Genomic DNA, 25378 nt, shown 5'->3' on the forward strand with positions numbered 1-25378 from the left:
CATTAGCAACATGTTTATTTTTTATTTTTTACTGACGAGAGGGAGGAACAAAAAACAAGAACTTAAGTAAAGAAGCTAGAATAACCACTTGTTTCCACTCCAATCTTGTCTGTTTGGGGGGCTCCTGCGTCAATAAGGTGATAAATCTGTTGAGAGAAAGAGAGAGAGTCTCCCAAGTCCAAATAAAATGGTTTTAAAAAATGTTAAAATACAGTTTCACTGTCAGAGAATAGCAGACATGGTTTACGTCCCAAAAGGAAGCCTATTACCTATACCTTGTACTGCATCTGATCAAGGCCCATAAGGCTAGGGTCAAAAGTAGTACACTACATAGGGAACATTGAGCCATTTAGGACGCACTCTTAGACTTGGCCTCTGTCAACCACAAGGAAACAACCATGGACATGAAAATTAAAAACTAGGGGGGGGGGTGTCAAGGGAGAAAAACAGAAAGAGGGTAGAAAACACGTGGGGAGAAAATATAAAATGCCCTCCTGACTTAAAGTAAGTAGTAAAGTCTCTGGATGTCGTTGTGAAGAGAAAAATGTTCCTTTGAAATGTAACACTTTTTTCCTTTCAGTCACTAGCTTAACCATAGCTTGTTAGAACCATCCCTCACTTCCTCTTTAGAATCTGCCGCTTCTTCACTAAGAATCCTCAGAGGGCGTGGCGTCACAGCGAGAGCTTGCAGTGACACAGTTCTTTGTACATGAGTCTTCTCAGTTTGGGCATATCCTGCTGGCCGAAGCTGAACGGCTGCCCCAGGGCCAGAGTCTTGCAGTACTGGAAGGAACACAGAGAGAGAGGTTAGACATAGTGCAGTGTTTCCCAAACTCTGTCCCAGGCCCTGCCTGGGTGCAGGTTTTGGCCCAAGCACTACACAGCTGATTCAAATAATCAAAGCTTGTAGAGTTGAAAAAAAAAAAAAAAAAAAAAAAAAAAAAGTACACCCAGGGGTGTACTGAGGACAGAGTTGGGGAAACCCTGCCCTAGTGTCGTGAACAAAGGGCCCCAAAGCAGTGTCCAGGCCTTCTGGCACCAAATGGTTCCAGCTAGCCATCAGAAGGCAAGGTCAAGCGGTTATCATATCAAACCTATTAAATCCTAGTGTTTTGGATATTTGTTATTTCTATAATCTTATTTTTAAAAATGTACTTCTGTCCTTAAGCTGTTCTTGTCTATTAGTGTTCTGTATTATGTCATGTTTCATTTGGACCCCAGGAAGAGTGGCTGCTGCATTTGCAAACGCTAATGGTGATCCTAATACAATCCTGATTTAAAGGAGTGTCTAAGTCTTTAGGCTTGATTTGGAATTCAGCACAAGAGTGTGACGTACATGGACAGCTATGAACCATGGCTCAAGATCCAAGTATGAACATCTAGGATTATACTTAGGACCCACCTGAAGAACGAACGCTCCGCAGTCACTGTCATTGTTCTGGCGACCAACATTCTGAAACACACATCGAAATGTTTTGGTAAAACAACATATTCTCCGACACAGTCAAACAATCACCTGGTTGTTAATTCCTGAGAAATGTTGACATACCATTTTGAAATAGCCTTTCCACCCTGTGAGGAAATCTCTCTGGTCTTTCTTGACAGCCTCCGCCTGCAGGTACTTTGCAATATGCTGAGGTGGTGGAAAAGAGCAGATCATTTAGAGAGACCAGTTCTTGAAGTGGCCTGATGCTGTCCGCAACTTCACATTTAACTGCTTTAATACTGGCTCCTAAATATAAAATACCTAATGCCCAAAATGAGTACTGTCAACTATTTCAGTCCCACTTCAAAACACAGACTAAATAAATATTGGTGATTTTTAGGACTTGTTCTAATCTGACAGTCACGAGTGGCAGTCAGGCACTCACCTTTGGGCAGCGTCGGTTAAGTGTGCGTTGGGAATCGAAGTAGGTGATGGCCCTACGGGGGATGTCCACACTGACCAGGGACCAGTGGACCTCCAGGTGGATGGGGATCAACAGCAGGTCCTTCTGGAATATGTCCACCTGAGTGAGAGCATGATGATGAATAACAACACGTAATATGTGCTATTTTCCATCCGAGAGGGGAAAGAGAGAAAGGGTTGAAGTGAAAGTGTTGTCTGTCCTGGTTTGCTCTTGGGGAAGGGTTAAGACTTGGGTTTCTGTTCAGCACTTTAACAAAATACATTTGTAAAGACGACTACACACTAGTACAATCAACGTGCGGTAGGAAACAACACTACAGCAGACGGCAAAAGTTGAAATATTTTAACTCTGGCGACAAGTCCCGTCTACCGTGGAGGCTGACGACATTTACCGTCATGCTCAAATAGAAAAACTATGAAATCCGTTTTGCTGTCTAGCTTGTACCATCTAAAGGCACCATTAGAGCTAGCTAAAATGACATCAAAAGCTGAATGCCATGGCTTCGCCTGGGTAAACCTGCCAGGTAAGTACACTGAAAAATAATATAAAAAACGCAAGATACTAAAATCTTTGAAATGTATGCAAGTTACAGTTCATAAGGAAATCAGTCAATTGAAATCAATTAATTCAGCACTAATCTATAGATTTCACATGACTGGGAATACAGATATGCATCAGTTGGTCACAGATACTTAAAAAGGTCATTTAGGGGTGTGGATCAGAAAACCAGTGACCACCATTTCCTTCATGCAGCGTAACATCTCCTTCGCTTAGAGTTGATTAGGCTGTTGATTGTGGTCTGTGGAATGTTGTCCACTCTTCAATGACTGTGTGAAGTTGCAGGAACTGGAACACGCAGTCATAAACGTCAATCCAGGGCATCCCACACATGCTCAATGGGTGCCATGCCTGGTGAGTATGCAGGCCATGGAACTGGGACATTTTCAGCTTCCAGGACTTGTGTACAGATCCTTGCGACATGGGGTCGTGCATTATCATGCTGAAACATGAGGATGGCTGCGGATGAATGGCACAACAATGGGCCTCAGGGTCTCCTCACGGTATATCTATGCATTCAAATTGCCTTCGATAAAATGTAAACTGTGTTCTCCGTAGCTTATGCCCGCCCATACCATAACCCCACTATGGGGCACTCTGTTCACTACGTTGACATCTGCAAACTGCTCACCCACACATACACATGATCTTCAGTTGTGAGGCCGGTTGGACGTACTGCCAAAATTCACCAAAATGACATTGGAGGCGGCTTATGGTAGAGAACTTAATGTTAACAGCTCTGGTGGACATTCCAACAGTCAACATGCCAAATGCACGCTCCCTCAAAACTTGGAGACATCTGTCGCATTGTATTGTGACAGAAGTGCACATTTTAGGAGTGGCCTTTTAATGTCCCCAGCACAAGGTGCACCTGTGTAATGATCATGCGGTTTAATCAGCTTCTTAATATGCCACACCTGTCAGGTGGATGATTATCTTGGCAAAGGAGAAACACTAACAGGGATGTAAACACGTTTGTGCACAAAATAAGAGGAATAAGCTTTGTGTGTTTTGAACATATGGGATCTTTTATTTCAGCTCATGAAACATGGGACCAACACTTTAAAATGTTGCATTTATCATTTTTGTTCAGTGAGGTATGCTACAATTTCAATGGAAAATGGATTGACAGAGGATCATGAAAAGCCAGCGTAAGGGGGAAAAGAAAACATTTATGGGATGAATAGGGTTTCTTACGTTCTTTGTCCATCGTTTGACTCCATCGTAGCCTTTCGTCCTCAACTTGTCGTAAAAGAAACTGTTGAAGAAGTGAACCTGAGAGAGGGAGCAAGACGGATGGTACAGGTATTCTCATTCACTGAATATAGTGCCTTCAGAAAGTATTAATACTCCTTGACTTAAATCAACTTTGTATTTATTTTCTCACCCATCTAACACGATACTCCATAATGACAAAGTGAAAGTGTTTTTGAAAATTTTACAAATGTATTGAGAATGAAACAGAGCTCATTTACATACAGTACAAGTCAAAAGTTTGAACACACCTACTCATTCAAGGATTTTTTTTTAAAAACTATTTTCTACATTGTAGAATAGTGAAGCCCTCAAAACTAGGAAATAACACAAGTTGGTTGAGAGAGTGCAAGCATGAAACTGTCATCAAGGCAAAGGGTGGCTACCTTGAAGAACCTGAATTTAAATATGTTTAACACTTTTTTGGTTGCGATGTCTTTACTACTATTCTACAACATAGAAAATGGTAAAAATAAAGAACAATCTTGGAATGAGTACGTGTGACCAAACTTTTGACTGGTACAGTAAGTATTCACACCCCTTTGCTATGACACTACAAATTGAGCTCAGGGGCATCCAATTCCCTTTGATCATCCTCGCAATGTCACTACAACTTGAGAGTCTACCTGTGGCCAATTCAAATTGTTTGGACATCATTTAGAAAGAAACACACTCGTCTATGTAAGGTCCCACAGTTGACAGTGCATGTCAGAGCAGAAATTATACCATGAAGTCCAACAAACTGTTCATAGATCTTCGGGATACAATTGGGGAAGGGTATAAAACAATTTCTAGAGTGTTGTAAGTTTCCAAGAGCAGTGGTCTCCATCACTGGGGAAGTAAAAAAATAAAAAATATGGATCTAGCCAGACTAAAGATGGCCATCCAACCAAATGTGCAAGAATGACCTTGGTGACCAAGAACTAAATTACCACTGATTTTAGATCTACAGTTTTAGAGTTCCTTGGCTCAGATGGTAGAACCTTCCAGTAGGAAAACCATCTCTACAGCACTTCACCAATCTGGCATTTATGGGAGAATGGCAAGACTGAAGCCACTCCTAAGAAAAAGCAACATGACAGCAAGCCTGGAGTTTGCATAAAGGCACGTGAAAGACAAAAGAGTCTGGTCTGAAGAGACAAAAAAGTGGAACTCTTTGGCCTGAATGCAGAGCAAAACCAGTCACAACTCATCACCTATCGAACACCATCCCTCCCATGAAGCATGGTGGTGACCAATGTTCCCTCTAAGCTGTCACACAGAAGAAATATCAGACTTAGTATGCAAGACATTTTGTTATAGGCAGAATGCATTGAAGTAGGATTCCATTGCATTGACTCAGCACAACTAAGCACCTACTTTACACAGACCGCTGTGGAATAACCGTTCAGAGCTGCGGTATCCCTATATGGAAATAGACCATTGCCATATATAGATTTGTGCCATTTATTTGAACTGGACTGTGTTTACAGCATGAGCGGTGGTGAGTCGATGCGCTTGTTTTGAGATCAAAGCGAAAGCTGCATTTAGCCATGTGTGCACAGTTCATATCCTTGGCTAGTTAGTGAGTTATTAGCCCAGTCAGACCATTTGTAGTCAGCAACATTTCTAGACATCTTTGAAAAGCTAGTCAGGTGAAGAGCTTTTATTTTTTTTATCTTAAAGGGGCAGTGTTGTATTTTGAGACAGGCTTGAATAAGCTAAGTAGCCAATAGGCAGAGGGTAGCATAATTTGCCTGATTCCCTGTAATAACAGTATGGGAATAATAATGTATTTTATTTTGTAAAGTGGTTTCTTGCATCAACCACCATTTTCAGTCACCTTGTCTGAAGGACAAGTGGATGAGCAGGTTAATGTCAAGCACTGCATGACTTTTTCAAAAGTCTCATGGAATGTAGGTCTACATTGAACACTAGCCTACAGTAGCAGCCAAGCCATTTTCTCCATTGTTTTTGATGGTAGGCCACTCTGGTAGGCCTACATTATGATCAAATAGATATTGTAGCCTACTTGACTACTGTAACTTAAAAAGCGGATAAAGCCTGTGTTCACAGTAAACATGCGCTGGAAGTTGCACAGAAGTTTGCGCTCACCAGACCTGACATTTGCTCAGTGCTGGAATAAAATTGAGGGAACATTGGTGGCAGCATCATGCAATGGGGTAGCTTTTGAGCGGCAGGGACTGTGAGACTGGTAAGGATAGAAGGAACAATGAATGGAGGCAAATACAGGCAAATCCTTGATGAGAACCTGCTTCAGAGTGCAAATGACAGACTGGGGCGAAGATTGACACTCCAACAGGACATTGACCCAAAGCAACGCTAGAATGGCTTCAGAACAAGAATGTGAAAGTCCTTGAATGTCCCAGACTTGAATCGTGTTGAAAATCTGTGGAGACTTGAAGATTGTTATTCACCGCCGCTCCCCATCTAACTTAAAGCTTGAGAAAATCTGCAAGGAAGAATGGGAGAATAATCCCCAAATGCAGATGTGCAAAGCTGATAGACATCCAACACGACTCAGTTGTAAACGCCGCCAAAGGAGCTTCTACTAAGTTAATCCTAGAGGTCAACCGATAAATCGGAATAGCCGATTTAGGTATTTCTATACACCGATTAGGCATATTTTTTAAAACACCTTTATTTATCCTTTATTTAACTAGGCAAGTCAGTTAAGAACACATTCTATTTTCAATGACGGCCTAACGGTAGGTTAACTGCCTTGTTCAGGGGCAGAATGACATTTTTACCTTGTCAGCTCGGGGATTCAATCTTGCAACTGTACAGTTAAGTAGTCCAACGCTCTAGCCACCTGATTACATTGCACTCCACGAGGAGACTGCAGTAAGAAGCCAAGGTAAGTTGCTAGCTAGCATTAAACTTATCTTTTAAAAAACAAGCAATCAATCATAATCACTAGTTAGCTACACATGGTTGATGATATTACTAGTTTATCTAGCGTGTCCTGCGTTGTAAATAATTGATGCGGTGCGTATCGTTGCTCCAATGTGTACCTAACCATAAACATCAATGCCTTTCTTAAAATCAATACATTGAAGTATATATTTTTAAACCTGCATATTTAGCTAAAAGAAATCCAGGTTAGCAGGCAATATTAACCATGTGAAATTGTGTCCCTTCACTTGCGTTCATTGCACGAAGAGTCAGTGTATATGCAACAGTTTGGGCCGTCTAATTTGCCAGAATGTTACGTAATTATGACATAACATTGAAGGTTGTACAATGTAACAGGAATATTTAGACTTGGGGATGCCACCCGTTAGATAAAATGCGTAACGGTCCGTATTTCACTGAAATAAACATCTTGTTTTCGAGATGATAGATTCAACCATATTAAAGACCTAAGGCTCGTATTTCTGTGTGTTATGTTATAATTAAGTCTATGATTTGATATTTGATATTTTATAGCAGTCTGCGCGGTGGTAGGCACCAGCAGGCTCGTACGCATTCATTCAAAAAGCACTTTTGTGCATTTTTCCAGCTGCTCTTCGCTGTGCTTCAAGCATTGAGCTGTTTATGACTTCAAGCCTATCAACTCCCGAGATTAGGCTGGTGTAACCGATGTGAAATGGCTAGCTAGTAAGCAGGGTGCGCGCTAATAGCGTTTCAAACACTCGCTCTGAGACTTGGAGTGGTTGTTCCCCTTGCTTTGCATGGGTAACGCTGCTTTAAGGGTGGCTGTTGTCTATGTGTTCCTGGTTCGAGCCCAGGTAGGGGCGAGGAGAGGGACGGAAGCTATACTGTTACACTGGCAATACTAAAGTGCCTATAAGAACATCCAATAGTCAAAAGGTATATGAAATACAAATCGTATAGAGAGAAATAGTCCTATAATTCCTACAACCTAAAACTTCTTACCTGGGAATGTTGAAGACTCCTGTTAAAAAAAGGAACCACCAGCTTTCATATGTCCTCATGTTCTGAGCAAGGAACTCAAACATTAGCTTTTTTACATGGCACATATTGCACTTTTACTTCTCCAACACTTTGTTTTTGCATTATTTAAACCAAATTGAACATGTTTCATTATTTGAGGCTAAATTGATTTTATTGATGTATTATATTAAGTTAAAATAGGTGTTCATTCAGTATTGTTGTAATTGTCATTATTACAAATACATTTATATAAAAAAATAAAAAAATAAATCGTCCGATTAAACGGCATTGAAAAATCATAAATCGGTCAACCTCTAGTTAATACTTATGCAAATGTGGTAATATATTGAAAATGAAGTATAGAACTATCAAAAAACATGTTTTCACTATCATTATGCAGTATTGTGTGTAGATGGGTAAAAAAAAAATTGGAATAAGTCAGGGGTATGAATACTTACTTGAGGCACTGTACATGGTTTTTCTGTGGAGGGGAAAAACATCATGGATTTTGTGGAAGTATGTTGTAAATGTTTTCCTACCTTCTCGGGCACCGAGTCCATCACAAGGTCACCATACATGTTCATGACCTGAAGAAACATTTTATCACCACAATGTACAATGCCTTGCTTTTAAACAGTTTAAAGGCCCAGTGCTGTAAAACATGATGTTCCTGTGCTCCATCTACACACTTACAGTTTGGAATAATACTGTAAAATTGTGAAAATGTTACTACCCTTTTAGTTGTAAAAGCGGTTTTGAAAAAAAAATAATAATCTGTGGGATGGAGTTGACACTTACCTGGTGACATCACCAGGCAGTAAATTCATTAATAGATCAATGAGAGTTCCAAACCTCTGCCAACAGCTAGTTTTCCCCTCCCCACTCAGACCACTCCCAGACAGTCATGGCAAAACTCTTGCTTGAGAAATTGCTATTTGTTTATTTTTGAGTATTTTAATCGAAAAACAATCACAGTAACTATGTTGTTTCGATCCACAGTTTTTATGCAAGTAAAGTTATACTGTATAAATAAATTAAATAAAAATCACAGCTGTGATGGAAACAGGTAGTTTCGGTACAATTTTATAAACGCAGACATCATTTGTTAGTTCGACGTGGTGGGATCTTTTCGTGAAGTAAAATTAATTATGCGAGAAATTCCAGTGTAAATGCCTTTATGGGCAAATATTGATTATAATAACCTTCATATAGAAGTAAACTTGGAGTCACACGATGGTGTGTGTGGTCCTCCCAATGTCCATGTTATCTGGGATCCTTGGGACGTCCCTATCCCATTGAAGTTGAAATAAAATTTAAAAAATGGAAAAGGGACACTTCTGGATTTGGGCATTGAGGCCCTTAATCTACTTCCCCAAAGTCATATGAACTATTGGATACAATTTTTATGTCTTGGTGTACAGTATGAAGGAAGTGAGAGGTAGTTTCATGAACCAATGATAACTAGCGTTAACCTAGACTACCAGTCATTGCGCTATCTGCTAGCACGCAGATACCATAAGACCTCCAGTCATTGCGCTAACATTACTTAGCAATTGACCTAGTTAGCATAAATACAAAAATGATATCCACAAGTTCACCCGACTCTGGGGAAGTAGAAAAAGGGCCTCATTACCAAAACCCTGAACTATCCCTTTAAGGTAAGGGATAAGGTTAGGGTGGAGATGAAGGTTAGGGTTTAGAGTCAGGATGTCCCAAAAATTCAGAATAGCACTGACCTTCCTCGCACTACAACTAGAAAAACCATGCATTTTGTTAAGATACAGATTAAATAAATTAAGAACTTCACAGGGTGGTGAGCATGATGCTCTTAAAAAATAAATAAAAGGATCAATGCTTGGCTGCCATTTGACAAAAAAAATATTCTTGCTCTTATCCATAATCTCATGTAGACCAGGGCTTTCCCAAACTGGGTCCTGGGGCCCCACCTGGGTGCACGTTTTGGATTTGACCTAGCACGACACAGCTGATTAAAATAATCAAAGCTTGATGTGTTGGTTATTTTGTGTAGTGTTTAGGCAAAACCAAAAATGTGCACCCAGGGGGATCCCAGGGACCGAGTTTGGGAAGACAAGTCTACCCACACAGCATTCTGAGTTGTTAGTAAGGGTGCATGTGCCATGACCAAAATAGGCACATTTGCCATTTAACACTAAGGTAGATTTGAAAATACAATGGAAACACATTGAACTTTAGATTATTATTCGGTACAATTTTTTTGGGGGATAAAAAGTCCATTTGGTGGAAACGAACCACTTGTAAGAACATTTGCATATTTTCTTAATGCGAATACTCAAATCTGCATAAAAATCTGACGCCAATTGGATGGAAACCTAACCATGGAGCCAATTGGATGGAACAACCGCATGGAGCTAAAGGTTAGAGCTGCCGCCTTCAAGGAGCGGGACTAACTCGGAAGCAACATCATCCAACAAACAGGCAATACAGAACTAAGATTGAATCGCATTACACCGGCTCCAACGCTCGTCAGATGTGGCATGACTTGCAAATTATTAGACTACAAAGGGAAGCATAGCCGCGAGCTGCCCAGTGACGAAACTACCAGACAAACTAAATTACTTCTATGCTAGCTTTGAGGCAAGCAACACAAACATGCATGAGAGAATCAGTTGTACTGTACGACTGGGTGATAACTCTCCGTAGCCAATGTAAGACCTTTAAACAGTTCAACATTCACAAGACCAGATGGATTACCAGGATGTGTACTCCAAGCATGCTCTGGCCAACTGGCAAGTGTCTTCACTGACATTTTCAACCCATCTCTGACAGAGTCTGTAATACCAACATGTTTCAAGCAGACCACCATAGTCCCTGTGCCCAAGAACACAAAAGTAACCTGCCTTACTGACTACCGACTCGTAGCACTCACATCTGTAGCCATGAAGTGCTTTGAAAGGCTGGGTCATGGCTCACATCAACACCATTATCCCAGAAACCCAAGACCCACTCTAATTTGCATATCGCCCCAACAGATCCACAGACAATGCTCTCTCTATTGCACTCCACACTGCACTTTCCCACCTGGACAAAAGGAACACCTATGTGAGAATTCTATTCAATGACAACAGTCCAGCGTTCAACACCATAGTGCCCTGAAAGCTCATCACTAAGCTAAGGACCCTGGGACAAAGCACCTCCCTCTGTAACTGGATCCTGGACTTCCTGACGGGCCACCCCCAGGTGGTGAGGGTAGGTAACAACACATCCGCGACTCCTGATCCTCAACAAGGGAGCCCCTTAGGGCATGTACGCCATGTTCGCTCATGACTGCATGGCCAGGCACGACTCCAACACCATCATTAAGTTTTGCAGATGACAACAGTGGTAGGCCTGATCACCAAGAAAGATGAGACAGCCTATAGGGAGGAGGTCAGAACCGGGCCATGTGGTGCCAGAACAACAACCTCTTCCTCAACGTAACAAAGGAGATGATTGTGGACTACAGGAAAAGTAGGACAGAGCACGGTCCCATTCTCATCCACGGGGCTGTAGAGGAGCCAGTTGAGAGCTTCAAGTTCCTTGGTGTCCACATCACCAACAAACTATCATGGTCCAAACACATCAAGACAGTCGTGAAGAGGGCATGACAAAGCCTATTCCCCCTCAGGTGACAGGAAAGATTTGGCATGGGTCCCCAGATCCTCAAAAAGTTCTACAACTGCACCAGAGAGCATCCTGACTGGTTGCATCACTGCCTGGTATTTCAACTGCTTGGCCTCCGACCGCAAAGCACTAGAGGGTAGTGCGTACGGACCAGTACATCACTGGGGCCAAGCTTCTGCCATCCAGGACCTCAATACCAGGCGGTGTCAGAGGAAGGCCCTAAATACGGTCAAAGACTCCAGCCACCCTAGTCATACTAAAACTAAAAACAGGAAATGCCCGTGCTCAGGTCTGTTCAACGCTGGTCCGACCAATCGGATTCCATGCTTCGATCACGTGGACTGGGATATGTTCCGCATAGCGTCGCACAATAACATTGATGAATACGCTGATTCGGTGAGCGAGTTTATTAGCAAGTGCATCGGCGGTGATGTACCACTAAACTAAGTGTCAGTATAGAGACAAAGTAGAGTCGCAATTCAACGGCTCAGACACGAGAGGTATGTGGCAGGGTCTACAGTCAATCATGGACTACAAAAGAAAAACCAGCCCCGTCGCTGACCACGATGTCCTGCTCCCAGACAAACTAAACAACTTCTTGGCTCGCTTTGAGGACAATACAGTGCCACCAACACATCCCGCTACCAAAACCTGCAGGCTCTCTTTCACTGCAGCCAACGTTACTAAAACATTTAAACGTTTTAACCCTCACAAGGCTGCCGGCCCAGACGGCACCACTAGCCGAGTCCTCAGAGCATGTGCAGACCAGCTGGATGTTGTGTTTACAGACATATTCAATCAATCCTTATCCCAGTCTGCTGTTCCCACATGCTTCAAGAGGGCCAGCATTGTTCCTGTTCCCAAGAAAGCTAAGGTAACTGAGCTAAATGACTACCGCCCCGTAGCACTCACTTCCGTCATCATGAAGCGCTTTGAGAAACTAGTCAAGGACCACATCACCTTCACCCTACCTGACACCCTAGACCCACTCCAATCTGCTTACCTCCCCAATAGGTCCACAGACGACGCAATTACAATCACACTGCCCTAACCTTCTGGACAAGAGGAATACCTATGCAAGAATGCTGTTCATTGACTACAGCTCAGCATTTAACACCATAGAACCCTACAAACTCATCATCAAGCTCGAGACCCTGGGACTCGACCCTGCCCTGCACAACTGGGTCCTGGACTTCCTGACGGGCTGCCCCCAGGTGGTGAGGGTAGGAAACAACATCTCCACCCCGCTGATCCTCAACACTGGGGCCCCACAAGGGTGCGTTCTCAGCCATCTCCTGTACTCCCTGTTCACCCACGACTGCACGGCCATGCACACCAACTGAATCATCAAGTTTGCAGACGACACTACAGTGGTAGGCTTGATTACCAACAACGACGAGACGGCTTACAGGGAGGAGGGCCCTCTGTGTGTAGTGTCAGGAAAATATTCTCACACTCAATGTCAACAAAACAAAGGAGATGGTCGTGGACTTCAGGAAACAGCAGAGGGAGCAGCCCCCTATCCACACAGACGGGACAGTAGTGGAGAAGGTGGAAAGTTAAGTTCCTCGGCGTACACATCACGGACACACTGAAATGGTCCACCCACACAGACAGCATGGCGCAGCAGCGCTTCTTCAACATCAGGAGGCTGAAGAAATTTGGCTCGTCACCAAAAACACTCAAACTTTTACAGACGCACAATTGAGCGCATCTTGTCGGGCTGTATCACAGCCGGGTATGGCAATTGTTTCGCCCACAACCGTAAGTCTCTCCAGAGGGTAGTGAAGTCTGCACAACGCATCACCGGGAGCAAACTACCTGCCCTCCAGGACACCTACACCACAGGAAGGCCATAAAGATCATCAAGGACAACAACCACCCGAGCCACTGCCTGTTCACCCCGCTATCATCCAGAAGGCGAGGTCAGTACAGGTGCATCAAAGCTGGGACCGAGAGACAAAAGCTGTTTTTCAATCTCAAGGCCATCAGAATGTTAAACAGCCATCACTAACATGGAGTGGCTGCTGCCAACATACTGACTCATCTCTAGCCACTTTAATAATAATAAATTGGATGTAATAAATGTATCACTAGCCACTTTAAACTATTCCATGTTATATAATATATTACACCTTTATTTAACCAGGTGGGCTAGTTGAGAAGAAGTTCTCATTTGCAACTGCGACCTGGCCAAGATAAAGCAAAGCAGGAACCGTTACACATGGAATAAACAAACATACAATCAATAGTATAGTAGAAAAATCTATATACAGCATGTGCAAATGAGGTAAGATAAGAGGGGTAAAGCAATAAATAGGCCATAGAGGCAAAATAATTACAATTTAGCATTAACACTGGAGTGATAGATGTGCAGATGATGATGTGCAAGTAGAGATACTGGGGTGCAAAATAGCAAAAACATAGGGATGAGGTAGTTGGGTGGGCTATTTACAGATTGGCTGTGTACAGGGACAGTGATCGGTAAGCTGCTCTGACAGCTGATGCTTTAAGCTAGTGAGGGAGATATAACTCTCCAGATTCAGTGATTTTTGCAATTCATTCCAGTCATTGGCAGCAGAGAACTGGAAGGAAAGGCAGCCAAAGTAGGTGTTGGCTTTGGGGATGACCAGTGAAATATACCTGCTGGAGCACGTGCTATGGGTGGGTGTTGCTATGGTGACCAGTGAGCTGAGATAAGGCGGGGCTTTAGCAAAGACTTATAGATGACCTGGAGCCAGTGGGTTTGGCGACGAATATGTAGCGAGGGCCAGCCAACGAGAGCATACAGGTCGCAGTTTTGGCTAGTAGATGGGGTTTTGGTGACAAAACAGATGGCACTGTGATAAACTACATCCAAATTGCTGAGTAGAATGTTGGAGGCTATTTTGTAAATGACATGGCTGAAGTCGGGGATCGGTAGGATGGTCAGTTTTACAAGGGTATGTTTGACAGCATGAGTGAAGTAGGCTTTGTTGCGAAATAGGAAGCCAATTCTAGATGAAATCTTGTATTGGAGATGTTTAATGAAAGCCTGGAAGGAGAGTTTACAGTCCAACCAGACACCTAGGTATTTGTAGTTGCCCACATTTAAGTCAGAACCGCCCAGGGTAGTGATGCTGGACGGGTAGGCAGGTACGGGCAGCGATCGGTTGAAGAGCATACATTTAGTTTTACTTGCATTTAAGAGCAGTTGGAGGCCACGGAAGGAGAGTTGTATGGCATTGAAGCTCATCTGGAGGTTAGTCAACACAGTGTCCAACGAAGGGTCAGAGGTATACAGAATGGTGTCGTCTGCGTAGAGGTGGATCAACAAAAAAAATCAGCAGCGAGAGCAACATCATTGATGTATACAGAGAAGAGAGAATTGAACCCTGTGGCACCCCCATAGAGACTGCCAGAGGTCCGGACAACCAGGCCCTCCGATTTGACATACTGAACTCTGAGACGTAGTTGGTGAACCAAGCGAGGCAATCATTTGAGAAACCAAGGCTGTTGATTCTGCCAATAAGAATGTTGTGATTGACAGAGTCAAAAGCCTTAGCCAGGTCGATGAATACGGCTGCACAGTAGTGTTGCTTATCGATGGCGGTTAAATCGTTTAGGACCTTGAGCGTGGCTGAGGTGCACCCATGACCAGCTCTGAAACCAGATTGCAAAGCGGAGAAGGTACGGTGAGATTCAAAATGGTCGGTAATCTGTTAACTTGGCTTTCAAAGACCTTAGAAAGGCAGGGTAGAATAGAGAAAGGTCTGTAGCAGTTTGTGTCTAGAGTGTCTCCCTCTTTGAAGATGTGGATGACCGCAACAGCTTTCTAATCTATGGGAATCTCAGACGATATGAAAGAGGTTGAACAGGCTAGTAAATAGGGGTTACAATAATTTCAGCAGATAATTTTAGAAAGAGAGGGTCCAGATTGTCTAGCCCGGCTGATTTGTAGGGGTCCAGATTCTGCAGCTCTTTCAGAACATCAGATATCTGGATTTGGGTGAAAGAGAAGTGGGGGGAGGTTTGGGCAAGTTGCTGTGGGGAGCGCAGGGCTGTTGACCGGGTAGCCAGGTGGAAGGCATGGCCAGCCGTAGAAAAATGCTTATTGAAATTCTCAATTATTGTGGATTTATCGTTAGTGACAGTGTTTCCTAGCCTCAGTGCAGTGGGCAGCTGGGAGGTGGTGCTCTTATTCTCCATGGACTTTACAGTGTCTCAGAACTTTTTTCAGTTTGTACTACAGGATGCAAATTGCTGTTTGAAAAAGCTAGCTGTGTATATTGGTTCCTAACTTCCCTGAAAAGTTGCATATTGAGGCCTCACGGGTGGCGCAGTGGTTAAGGGCGCTGTACTGCAGCGCCAGCTGTGCCACCAGAGACTCTGGGATTACGCCCAGGCTCTGTCGTAACCGGCCACGACCGGGAGGTCCGTGGGGCGACGCACAATTGTCCGGGTTAGGGAGGGGTTGGCCGGTAGGGATATCCTTGTCTCATCGCACACCAGCGACTCCTGTGGCGGGCCGGGCACAGTGCGCGCTAACCAAGGTTGCCAGGTGCACGGTGTTTCCTCCGACACATTGGTGCGGCTGGCTTCCGGGTTGGATGTGCGCTGTGGGTTGTGTATCGGAGGACGCATGACTTTCAACCTTCGTCTCTCCCGAGCCCGTACGGTAGCGATGAGACAAGATAGTAGATACTAAAAAAACAATTGGATACCGCAAAATTGGGGAGAAAACGGGGTAAAAAAATTACAAAGTTCCATATCATGGGGGCTATTCAATGCTAATGAGGAATGCCACAGGATGTTTTTGTGCTGGTCAAGGGCAGACAGGTCTGGAGTGAACCAAGGGCTATATCTATTCCTAGTTCTAAATATTTTGAATGGAGCATGCTTATTTAAGGTGGTGAGTAAAGCACTTTTAAAGAATAACCAGGCATCCTATACTGACGGGATGAGGTCAATGTCATTCCAGGATACCCCGGCCAGGTCGATTAGAAAGGCCTGCTAGCATTTTAGGGAGCATTTGACAGTGATGAGGGGTGGTCGTTTGACTGCAGACCCATTACGGATGCAGGCAATGAGGCAGTGGTCGCTGAGATCTTGGTTGAAAACAGCAGAGTCATTTTTGGAGGGCAAGTTAGTTAGGATGATATCTATGAGGGTGCCCGTGTTTACAGATTTGGGGTTGTACCTGGTAGGTTCATTGATAATTTGTGTGAGATTGAGGGCATCAAACTTAGATTGTAGGATGGCCAGGGTGTTAAGCATGTCCCAGGTTAGGTCACCTAGCAGCACGAGCTCAGAAGATGGTGAAATAAAATAAATATTTTATTTAACCAGGTAGGCAAGTTGAGAACAAGTTCTCATTTACAATTGCGACCTGGCCTGGATAAAGCAAAGCAGTTCGACACATACAATGACACAGAGTTACACATGGAGTAAAACAAGCATACAGTCAATAATACAGTATAAACAAGTCTATATACGATGTGAGCAAATGAGCAAATGAGGTGAGATAAGGGAGGTAAAGGCAAAGTAAATACAATATAGCAAGTAAAACACTGGAATGGTAGATTTGCAATGGAAGAATGTGCAAAGTAGAAATAAAAATAATGGGGTGAAAAGGAGCACAATAAATGAATAAATTAAATACAGTAGGGAAAGAGGTAGTTGTTTGGGCTAAAATATAGGTGGGCTATGTACAGGTGCAGTAATCTGTGAGCTGCTCTGACAGTTGGTGCTTAAAGCTAGTGAGGGAGATAAGTGTTTCCAGTTTCAGTGCTTTTTGTAGTTCGTTCCAGTCATTGGCAGCAGAGAACTGGAAGGAGAGGCGGCCAAAGAAAGAATTGGTTTTGGGGGTGACTAGAGAGATATACCTGCGGGAGCGTGTGCTACAGGTGGGAGATGCTATGGTGACCAGCGAGCTGAGATAAGGGGGGACTTTACCTAGCAGGGTCTTGTAGATGACATGGAGCCAGTGGGTTTGGTGACGAGTATGAAGCGAGGGCCAGCCAACGAGAGCGTACAGGTCGCAATGGAGGGTAGTATATGGGGCTTTGGTGACAAAACGGATTGCACTGTGATAGACTGCATCCAATTTGTTTAGGGTATTGGAGGCTATTTTGTAAATGACATCGCCAAAGTCGAGGATTGGTCGGATGGTCAGTTTTACAAGGGTATGTTTGGCAGCATGAGTGAAGGATGCTTTGTTGCGAAATAGGAAGCCAATTCTAGATTTAACTTTGGATAGATAGTGGAGTGGGCAATCAATTCACATATGGTGTCCAGGGCACAGCTGGGGGCCGAGGGTGGTCTATAGCAAGAGGCAATGGTGAGAGACTTGTTTCTGGAAAGGTGAAGTTTTAGAAGTAGAAGCTCGAATTGACAGAACTCTGCAGTCTATCACCGCCCCCTTTGGCAGTTCTATCTTGGTGGAAAATGTATGTGTGTAAATATATGTATATATTGTACTCTATACCATCGAACAGCATAGGCAAGAAGCAGTAGGCCTTCACTCATCCATATATTTTTATGCACATATTCTTATTCATTCCTTTACACTTGTGTATAAGGTAGATGTGAAATTGTTAGATTACTTGTTAGATATTACTGCATGGTCAGAACTAGAAGTACAAGCATTTCGCTACACTCGCATTAACATCTCCTAACCATTTGTATATGACAAATACAATTAGATCCATAGACTGCTCTCTGCTACCGGAGCTCCAAGTCTTGGTCCACAAGGCTTCTAAACAGCTTCTACCCCAAAGCAATAAGACTCCCGAACAGTTAATCAAATGGCTACCCAGACTATTTGCATTGCCTGCCCCCCAACCCCCGCATTTGCTGCAACACTCTATTAATCTATGCAGTCACTTTAACCTACATGCACATATTACCTCAATTACCTCGACTAACCTTTGCCTCGCTTTTGTTATTTTACTGCTGCTCTTTAATTATTTGTTACTTTTATTTTTTTCCTTAAAACTGCATTGTTGGTAAAGGGCTTGTAAGTAAGCATTTCACTGTAAGGTCTACAGCTGTTGTATTCGGTGCAAGTGATAAATACAATTTAAGGTACTTAAATTGTTACCTAGAAATGATTTGATACCGAGATAAAAATGGTTGCATTGAACCTTGAAAAATAACAGCTAATATAATAAATAAATGCAAACAAATACAAATTTTGCTTAAGTCATGCAAAGACGTCATTGCAAAGTACGCAAAATGCAAAAATTGAAGTGCAGATATGAAGTTAGAATCCAGTCTGTTGTATTTGGTCAGGGGTCCCACCTTAGGGCATACAGTTGTTTTATTACTTGTTATAAGCATGCAACAGGCCTGATAATGCTTTATAGAGTGTTTAGTACAGGGTCCCACCCACCTGGTCATTGAGCCAGTTCTGTCCGTACAGCGTGCTGAGATCATCCATGGTGAGGACATGACGCTTGTAGTTGACGCGGAACCCTCGCACCATGGCCGTGCCGGACGACCTCTGGTAGGACTGGATTAGGTGTTGCACCACCGCTTTCCTGTTGGACATGGAAACATCAGACGAGGAATATAAAACGTTCAAAACCTTTTCTGTATTATACTGGCCGCCTCCTTGTATTTTTTTGGAAATGACTTTAGTAAAGGATAACAACTTGAACCATTAAACTTTTTTTTTTTTTTTTTTACACACACATACATACAGTTGAAGTCAGAAGTTTACATACATCTTAGCAAATACACTTAAACTCAGTTTCACAATTCCTGACATTTTATCCCAGTAAAAATTCTCCGTCTCAGGTCAGTTAGGATCAACACTTTATTTTAAGAATGTGTCATCTCAGAATAATTAGTAGAGAGAATGATTTATTTCAGCTTTTATTTCTTTCATCACATTCCCAGTTGGTCAGATGTTTACATACTCTCAAATAGTATTTGGTAACATTGCCTTTAAACTGTTTAACTTGGGTCAAACGTTTTGGGTAGCCTTCCACAAGCTTCCCACAATAGGTTGGATGAATTATGGACCATTCCTCCTGACAGAGCTGGTGTAACTGAGTCAGGTTTGTAGGCCTCCTTGCTCACACAAGCTTTTTCAGTTCTGCCCACAAATTTCTATAGGATTGAGTTCAGGGCTTTGTGATGGCCACTCCAATACCATGAAATTATATATCCACATAATTTTCCTACCTCATGATGCCATCTATTTTGTGAAGTGCACCAGTCCCTCCTGCAGCAAAGCACCCCCTCAACATGATGCTGCCACCCCCGTGCATCACTTTTGGGATGGTGTTCTTCGGTTTACAAGCCTCCCCCTTTTTCCTCCAAACATAACAATGGTCATTATGGCCAAACAGTTCTATTTTTGTTTATTCAGACCAGAGGACATTTCTCCCAAAACTACCATCTTTGTGCCCATTTGCAGTTTTAAACTGTAGTCTGGCTTTTTCATGGCGGTTTTGGAGCAGTGGCTTCTTCCTTGCTGAGCGGCCTTTCAGGTTGTGTCACTATAGGACTCATTTTACTGTGAATATAGATACTTTTGTATCTGTTTCCTCCAGCATCTTTACAAGGTCCTTTGCTGTTGTTCTGCACTTTTTTGATTTGCACTTTTCGCACCAAAGTACGTTCATCTCTAGGAGACAGAACGTGTCCTGAGCGGTATGACGGCTGCGTGGTCCCATTGTGTTTTTACTTGCGTACTATTGTTTGTACAGATGAACGTGGTACCTTCAGGCATTTGGAAATGGTTCCCAAGGATAAATCAGACTTGTGGAGGACTACAACTTTTTTTCTGAAGTCTTGGCTGATTTATTTTGATTTTCGCATGATGTCAAGCAAAGAAGCACTGAGTTTGAAAGTAGGCCTTGAAATACATCCACAAGTCCACCTCCAATTGACTCTGTGTCAATTAGCCTGTCTGAAGCTTCCAAAGCCTTGACATCATTTTTTTAAATTTTCCAAGCTGTTTAAAGGCACAGTTAACTTAGTGTTCTGACCCACTGGAATTGTGATAGATGATTTCACATAAAATTCAGTTTAAGGTTAAACAATTATAGGAAAAATGACTTGTGTCATGCACAAAGTAGATGTCGTAACCGACTTGCCAAAACTATAGTTTGTTTACAAGAAATTTGTGGAGTACAGGGCGGAACCCTGTACTAAACACTCGATAAAGCATTATAATACCTGTTGCATTACAGATGGCTTAAGTCACCATCTTCAGTTTATAAGATTAATGCCTTGTCATAACAAAAAGACTAACTTGCATCAGCATACTGAGAACTTGGGTGATGCTGGTAACATGTTGGTGGTTTCCTTTCTCCTTCCCCTTTGGTTCAAATAGCTTAACAGATAAGAAGAGGTAAAAATACCATATTTTGGAGTCAAATCATAGAATTAGATTCTGTGTGCTGCGTAGAAGGAATACGTGACTACTCTCTGTAAGGACAGATTTATTTACATTCCACCAGGCCTCGGCCAACATAACCAGGCTTTTTAAGGCCAACATTTAAAAGGCTCCTTACCGATCCCAAGTCGACATCAGTTAGTATAAATATTAGGCTACATTGTGTTTCTTTTTTGGGATGGTGTCGCTCTCTGTGTATGTGTCCCTGCACAGTACAGGAAATTATGTTTCATTGGGGTTTGTACATGTGTACCGTGTGTGAACCATGCGCAGGTGTGCGTGTATTGCTTTGCATATCTGTGTGTTTGCATGTGTATGGGTCAGACGGACCTGTGAGGCTGTGAGAAGTTGTCATTGAAGATGTCCTGTAGTTTCTCCACCACGTCGTCAGCGTGGATGGGGATCAGACTGCCATACTTCTGGAGAGACTCGTCCAGGATCCCTGAGAGAATGGGAAAACAGAATGTTGGGAGAGTAATAGTGAATCACACAGACAGTAGAGGATTCTACTATGGGGGGAAAATCACACAGACAGGGGATTGTACTATGGGGGGGGGAAAAATAATCACATAGAGGATTCTACTATGGGGGGTAATCATACAGACAGAGGATTCTACTATGGGGGAAATCACACAGACAGAGGATTCTACTATGGGGGGAAATGAGACAGTAAAAATAAAATTAAAATAAATGAATAAATAAATCACACAGTAGAGGACTCTACTATGTGTGTGTGGGGGGGGGGGAAATCACAGACAGTAGAGGATACTACATGACCTTCAGCAGCCAAGCTCAGTCCTATAATCATATCCTGTTGGTAGCAGGTGTGCAAAGAAACTATACCAATAGGAAAGAAGAACCTTAATGCCTCTTACTTTAACTGAGCATCAATTGACACCTGATGTAGATTTTTTCATTTTCCTTGAAATGAACTGACCACCTGCACTGACTCTCCAAATACACTCGCCCCCCCAATTCCCCCTTCGCCAAAGCAAGTGAAAATATTGGACTATAAATTGAGCCTTACTGTATTATCCTTCAGCTAACATGTTTATTCTATACTACTGAAGCATTTACTTTATGTTCATATTCTTATCTTTTATTATTTCTTACTGTTGATGCATTGTGGAGAAGGTAACTTCAAGTAAACTTGTCATTGGACGGTGTGTACTGTACATACGACTAATAAAGCTTGGACCTTCCTTTTACATTTTCATCATAGGTTTGGTATGTAAAACCATGGCTGCGGTCCAAACACTTGAAGACACACCCTCGTCCACAATCCCCGTCGCCATCTTGGCAGGCGGTCCAAATGATTAGCCAAGCAAGGGAAGTTTGCGACGTAAGCCCCTCAGCCCTCGTTTTTAGTCAGTTTTACGTGTTCAATTATGTTCACCCCGGGGCCTGAAACTCCCCATAATTTAATTTGCAACGATTGTACCTCCGCTAAGAAAAGTCAGCGAAAACTTAAAAACAACATCAATGGATTAGTCAACATAAAAGTGTAAGTAAAAACAAATACAAATAAGTTTGAAATTGTGCTACTAATGCACATGACGGCACAAACATGTCTTGTAAAAAGTATATGTTTTTGTTTGGAAATTAAAAAAAAAAAAAAAATGTCCTTCATAAGTTCCAGCTAGGCAGGCTAACGTTAGTTAGCTAGCAAATGAATTAGCTATCATACAGTAGGCGTACATGAATAATTATACAATTAATACAAGTAGACATGCACTCATAATTGACTCTAGCGCATATAAAGCACAAACAAGCTACCGGTGGCTGAAAACACAATCATCACGGGATGAACGAATGGCGAATTTCAGGCCAAGGGTGGTCCATTTAAAAATCATTCCTTCCATCCTTCCTTGCCCTGCAAGTGTATAATTGTCAGACGTCATCAAGTGTCCACTTAATTTGAGGGCTGAGTGGATAGGGTGTGTCTTTTAAGTGTTTGGACAGCAGCCCATGTCATCCAACAAGCTTAATTTCTCCAACTAACGAAATATGACATGAATTGATGTACAGTGTATTTGCCAGAAAAGTCTGCATAACATGTTTGTAAGAGTGTTTTAGTAATTTCATAACATAATCAATTTAACTAGAAAAGGTAATTTTCCGGAAGAACAATTATATGTTTTAGTTTACCATGCACGCAGCTCATGTGTTCTTCAGTGAGGGCGACCTCCACAGGTTTCTCTCGGACGATAGAGTAGGAAGCCTCCGGTTCCCCCAGAACTCCCATCTGGACGGACTGGTAGTCTCCTGAGTAACCATTCAACCGGTCATCTGCAGGGATGACAACTTTAGTCAATTCAAATTAAATGTTATTCATCACATGCTTGGTAAACAACAGGTGTAGATGAACAGTGAAATGCTTAGTTACGGGCCCTTCCCAACAACACAGAGAGATGATGATGATTGTCATCTTACATCCTGGTTAGTATGAGTTTAGGAATAGTTAAAACATTACGACAATTATCGTGGAGATTGCACCGTTTAAGATTGGTAAAAATCAAGGCACTCATTGTCAGATGCTTTAAGCAATACACTTGTTTTCCTCTACCAAGTTAATGGTACCCGTTAATGTGTATAAAATAGATGAAATGTTTTATGTATTGCTACATCTAAGTGTGTTGTTTATCGACGAAACTGTCAACCCTTCAGTTTCTCAAAAACAACTTCCCCATCTAGGGAGCTCACCTCGTTCAGACCCACTGAGCCTCTCATCGTCTGACAGCGGGCTGAGGCCCGGGTCTGCTCCCCTCCTGTGCCGGTTGGCGTACTGACTGTACTGAGGCCACTTCCTCGCTCTCCTGTGCCCCAGGGTGCCGACCCACAGGGCCCGCTGACGCCAGGTCTTCCAATGCTGAGTAAGGCGGGACCGAAGGCCGGAATGGGAGCGGAGCTTCCGCCAGCGCCTTAGCCTGCGCTGCCGGAGCACATTGAGCCTGGACTGGATAAGGTTGCTGGGAAAGTCCCTGGCTTTATTTTCGGCCTGGTTGTTGTCATTGTCGTCGTCATCATCCTCCAGTGGTGCTTGCAGCTGGTGGTGATGATGATTCTGCTCTTGTAGGGATGTGGTGGGAACCATGTGTGGGACCTCCCATTCAACCTCAGCCTCCTCTCCATCTTCCTCCTCTTCTTCTTCCTGCTCCTCCTCATCCCAGCCTTCACCTTCTTCAAAATCCACTTCTTCCTCATCTTCTTCCTCATCCCCATCCTCCTCCATCTCCTCCCGCTCCAACTCCTCCATGTACTCAGCATCCCAGGCCTCCCTTTCTTTCTGGTCCAGTTTCAGGTGCATGGGGCTAGGCATCTGGTGGGTGGAGGTGGGGTCCATCCCCAGGTGACCCCCAGAGATCCCTACACCACCACCTCCACTGTCTTCCTGGCCCACAGCTAGGCCCAGCTCTCCCTGCCAGCGGTTCTGTGCTAGGCTGCTACCACTGTCCCTCATGGTCCACGGGCAACCCACGACCTGCGCCAGCTCGTCGCCTGTGGAACGAGTGAGGGGAGAGACAACGGAAGAATGGCACATGACTGGTTAGTGTTTGTTTTTTTGCAGTAGGTAAAGGTATTCTGGTACTAATAAGCAAATATATATAAAATGAAGTGTCTCGCATATGTGCACGCTTAATCTGCAACCATGTTTTTATTTCTGCAATTATTTGGCCAAATGTGTGTGTTAGCTAGATAAGCTGTCCATGTCACATAGGTAGTTGTCAACAGCTCAATATAAGTTAAATTTGCATCGACTAATTTACATCCTTACATCCAATACGTGACGTTACTTTAACTAATCATTATTGCTGTAAACAGGAAACAGAATGTGTAATTATTGCGCTAGCTAGGCAGTGGTGGTTTACGCTCCTATTGTAGACGCAAAAGAATACATACTTTACAAATTTTCATTACAGGACTGCTCATTAGGTAGTAAAACATCAGCTGGCAAGGTGGCTACAGCTGGCGTATGCAGCTAGTTTGTTAGCCATTAGCTGCTAAGCTACTAGCTAACGATAGCTAGCTAATGAAAAGATGGATACATGTTTAGGTTGTTTCGACATGACCTACTTAAGCTAATTTTACGTTAACCATCAAAATATGTATATGTTACACCTTACTGGGTTACATACACAATGTAGAAGCAAATGCATTCGTAATATAGCAAGTTAGCTACATAACAAATTATGTGTAAAACGCTGCTGTTAGCAAGACTAGCTAGTTATGTCGCTGCTAACGCAAGCTAACTAGCCAACATAAAAATAAAAAAATTACAGCCGGTCGGCCTAACGTATGTGTTAGAGATAACGCTAACCCATACTCACCGTTAAACTGCAGTTTTGTGCAAATATATGACTTATATACAATTAAGCGTTTGCGCAGTGTTTTAAATTATATTTGGGATCAAAACGGACACAAATGTTCTAGTAAACCTCATTCAATGAAGCAGACAGGTGTAGTTGAAGCAATCGTCAGTCACCCCCGTTACTTTGATCCCTTTCCGGACTTCCGGTTTCAAGAAAATAACATCACTTTTAGAACAGATGATTTGCTGTTATACGGCACTATGCATAATAAGGGACATAACTTAAATTGCATTTGGGACGTTTTAAAATGGGTTAAAAAGCAGTAGAAGTTTAGCAAGACGATTTTATAATAACAACCCGATTGACAACACAAAATCGGTCGCGCTGCACATGCGTCATTTTTGACCGAGCGCCTTGAC

The 25378-nt window shown here is 42.9% G+C and overlaps 1 protein-coding gene across 2 annotated transcripts; it reads right to left on the reverse strand.

Annotated features, from left to right (window-relative positions):
* Nucleotides 1-25179, reverse strand: senp3b (SUMO specific peptidase 3b). 2 transcript variants are annotated; one of them, XM_064931214.1, is made up of 11 exons: nucleotides 25086-25179; nucleotides 23353-24147; nucleotides 22798-22938; nucleotides 20980-21091; nucleotides 18634-18781; nucleotides 8159-8206; nucleotides 3666-3743; nucleotides 1872-2009; nucleotides 1550-1633; nucleotides 1403-1453; nucleotides 1-783 (listed from the first exon to the last, which is right to left on the reverse strand). In XM_064931214.1, exons 2-11 carry the CDS (start codon nucleotides 24107-24109, stop codon nucleotides 673-675), a joined length of 1668 nt encoding a protein of 555 aa, XP_064787286.1. In that variant the 5' UTR covers nucleotides 24110-24147; nucleotides 25086-25179; the 3' UTR covers nucleotides 1-672. The 2 variants fall into 2 exon arrangements, with proteins under 2 accessions (XP_064787286.1, XP_064787285.1); XM_064931213.1 differs by having other exon boundaries at nucleotides 24978-25162.
* Between the last annotated feature and the right edge of the window lie 199 nt (nucleotides 25180-25378).

Source organism: Oncorhynchus masou, chromosome 23 (genome assembly GCF_036934945.1).
Source record: "Oncorhynchus masou masou isolate Uvic2021 chromosome 23, UVic_Omas_1.1, whole genome shotgun sequence".
Classification (NCBI taxonomy): Eukaryota; Metazoa; Chordata; class Actinopteri; order Salmoniformes; family Salmonidae; genus Oncorhynchus; species Oncorhynchus masou.

Excerpts from the sequence above, each read along its gene's own strand:
- senp3b (XM_064931214.1), bottom strand. The coding sequence starts at position 24,109 with ATGAGGGACAGTGGTAGCAGCCTAGCACAGAACCGCTGGCAGGGAGAG. Across the intron at positions 22,939-23,352 it reads GCTCAGTGGGTCTGAACGAG|ATGACCGGTTGAATGGTTAC; the intron begins GTGAGCTCCCTA and ends TCATCCCTGCAG. Across the intron at positions 1,454-1,549 it reads GGAAAGGCTATTTCAAAATG|AATGTTGGTCGCCAGAACAA; the intron begins GTATGTCAACAT and ends TGTGTGTTTCAG.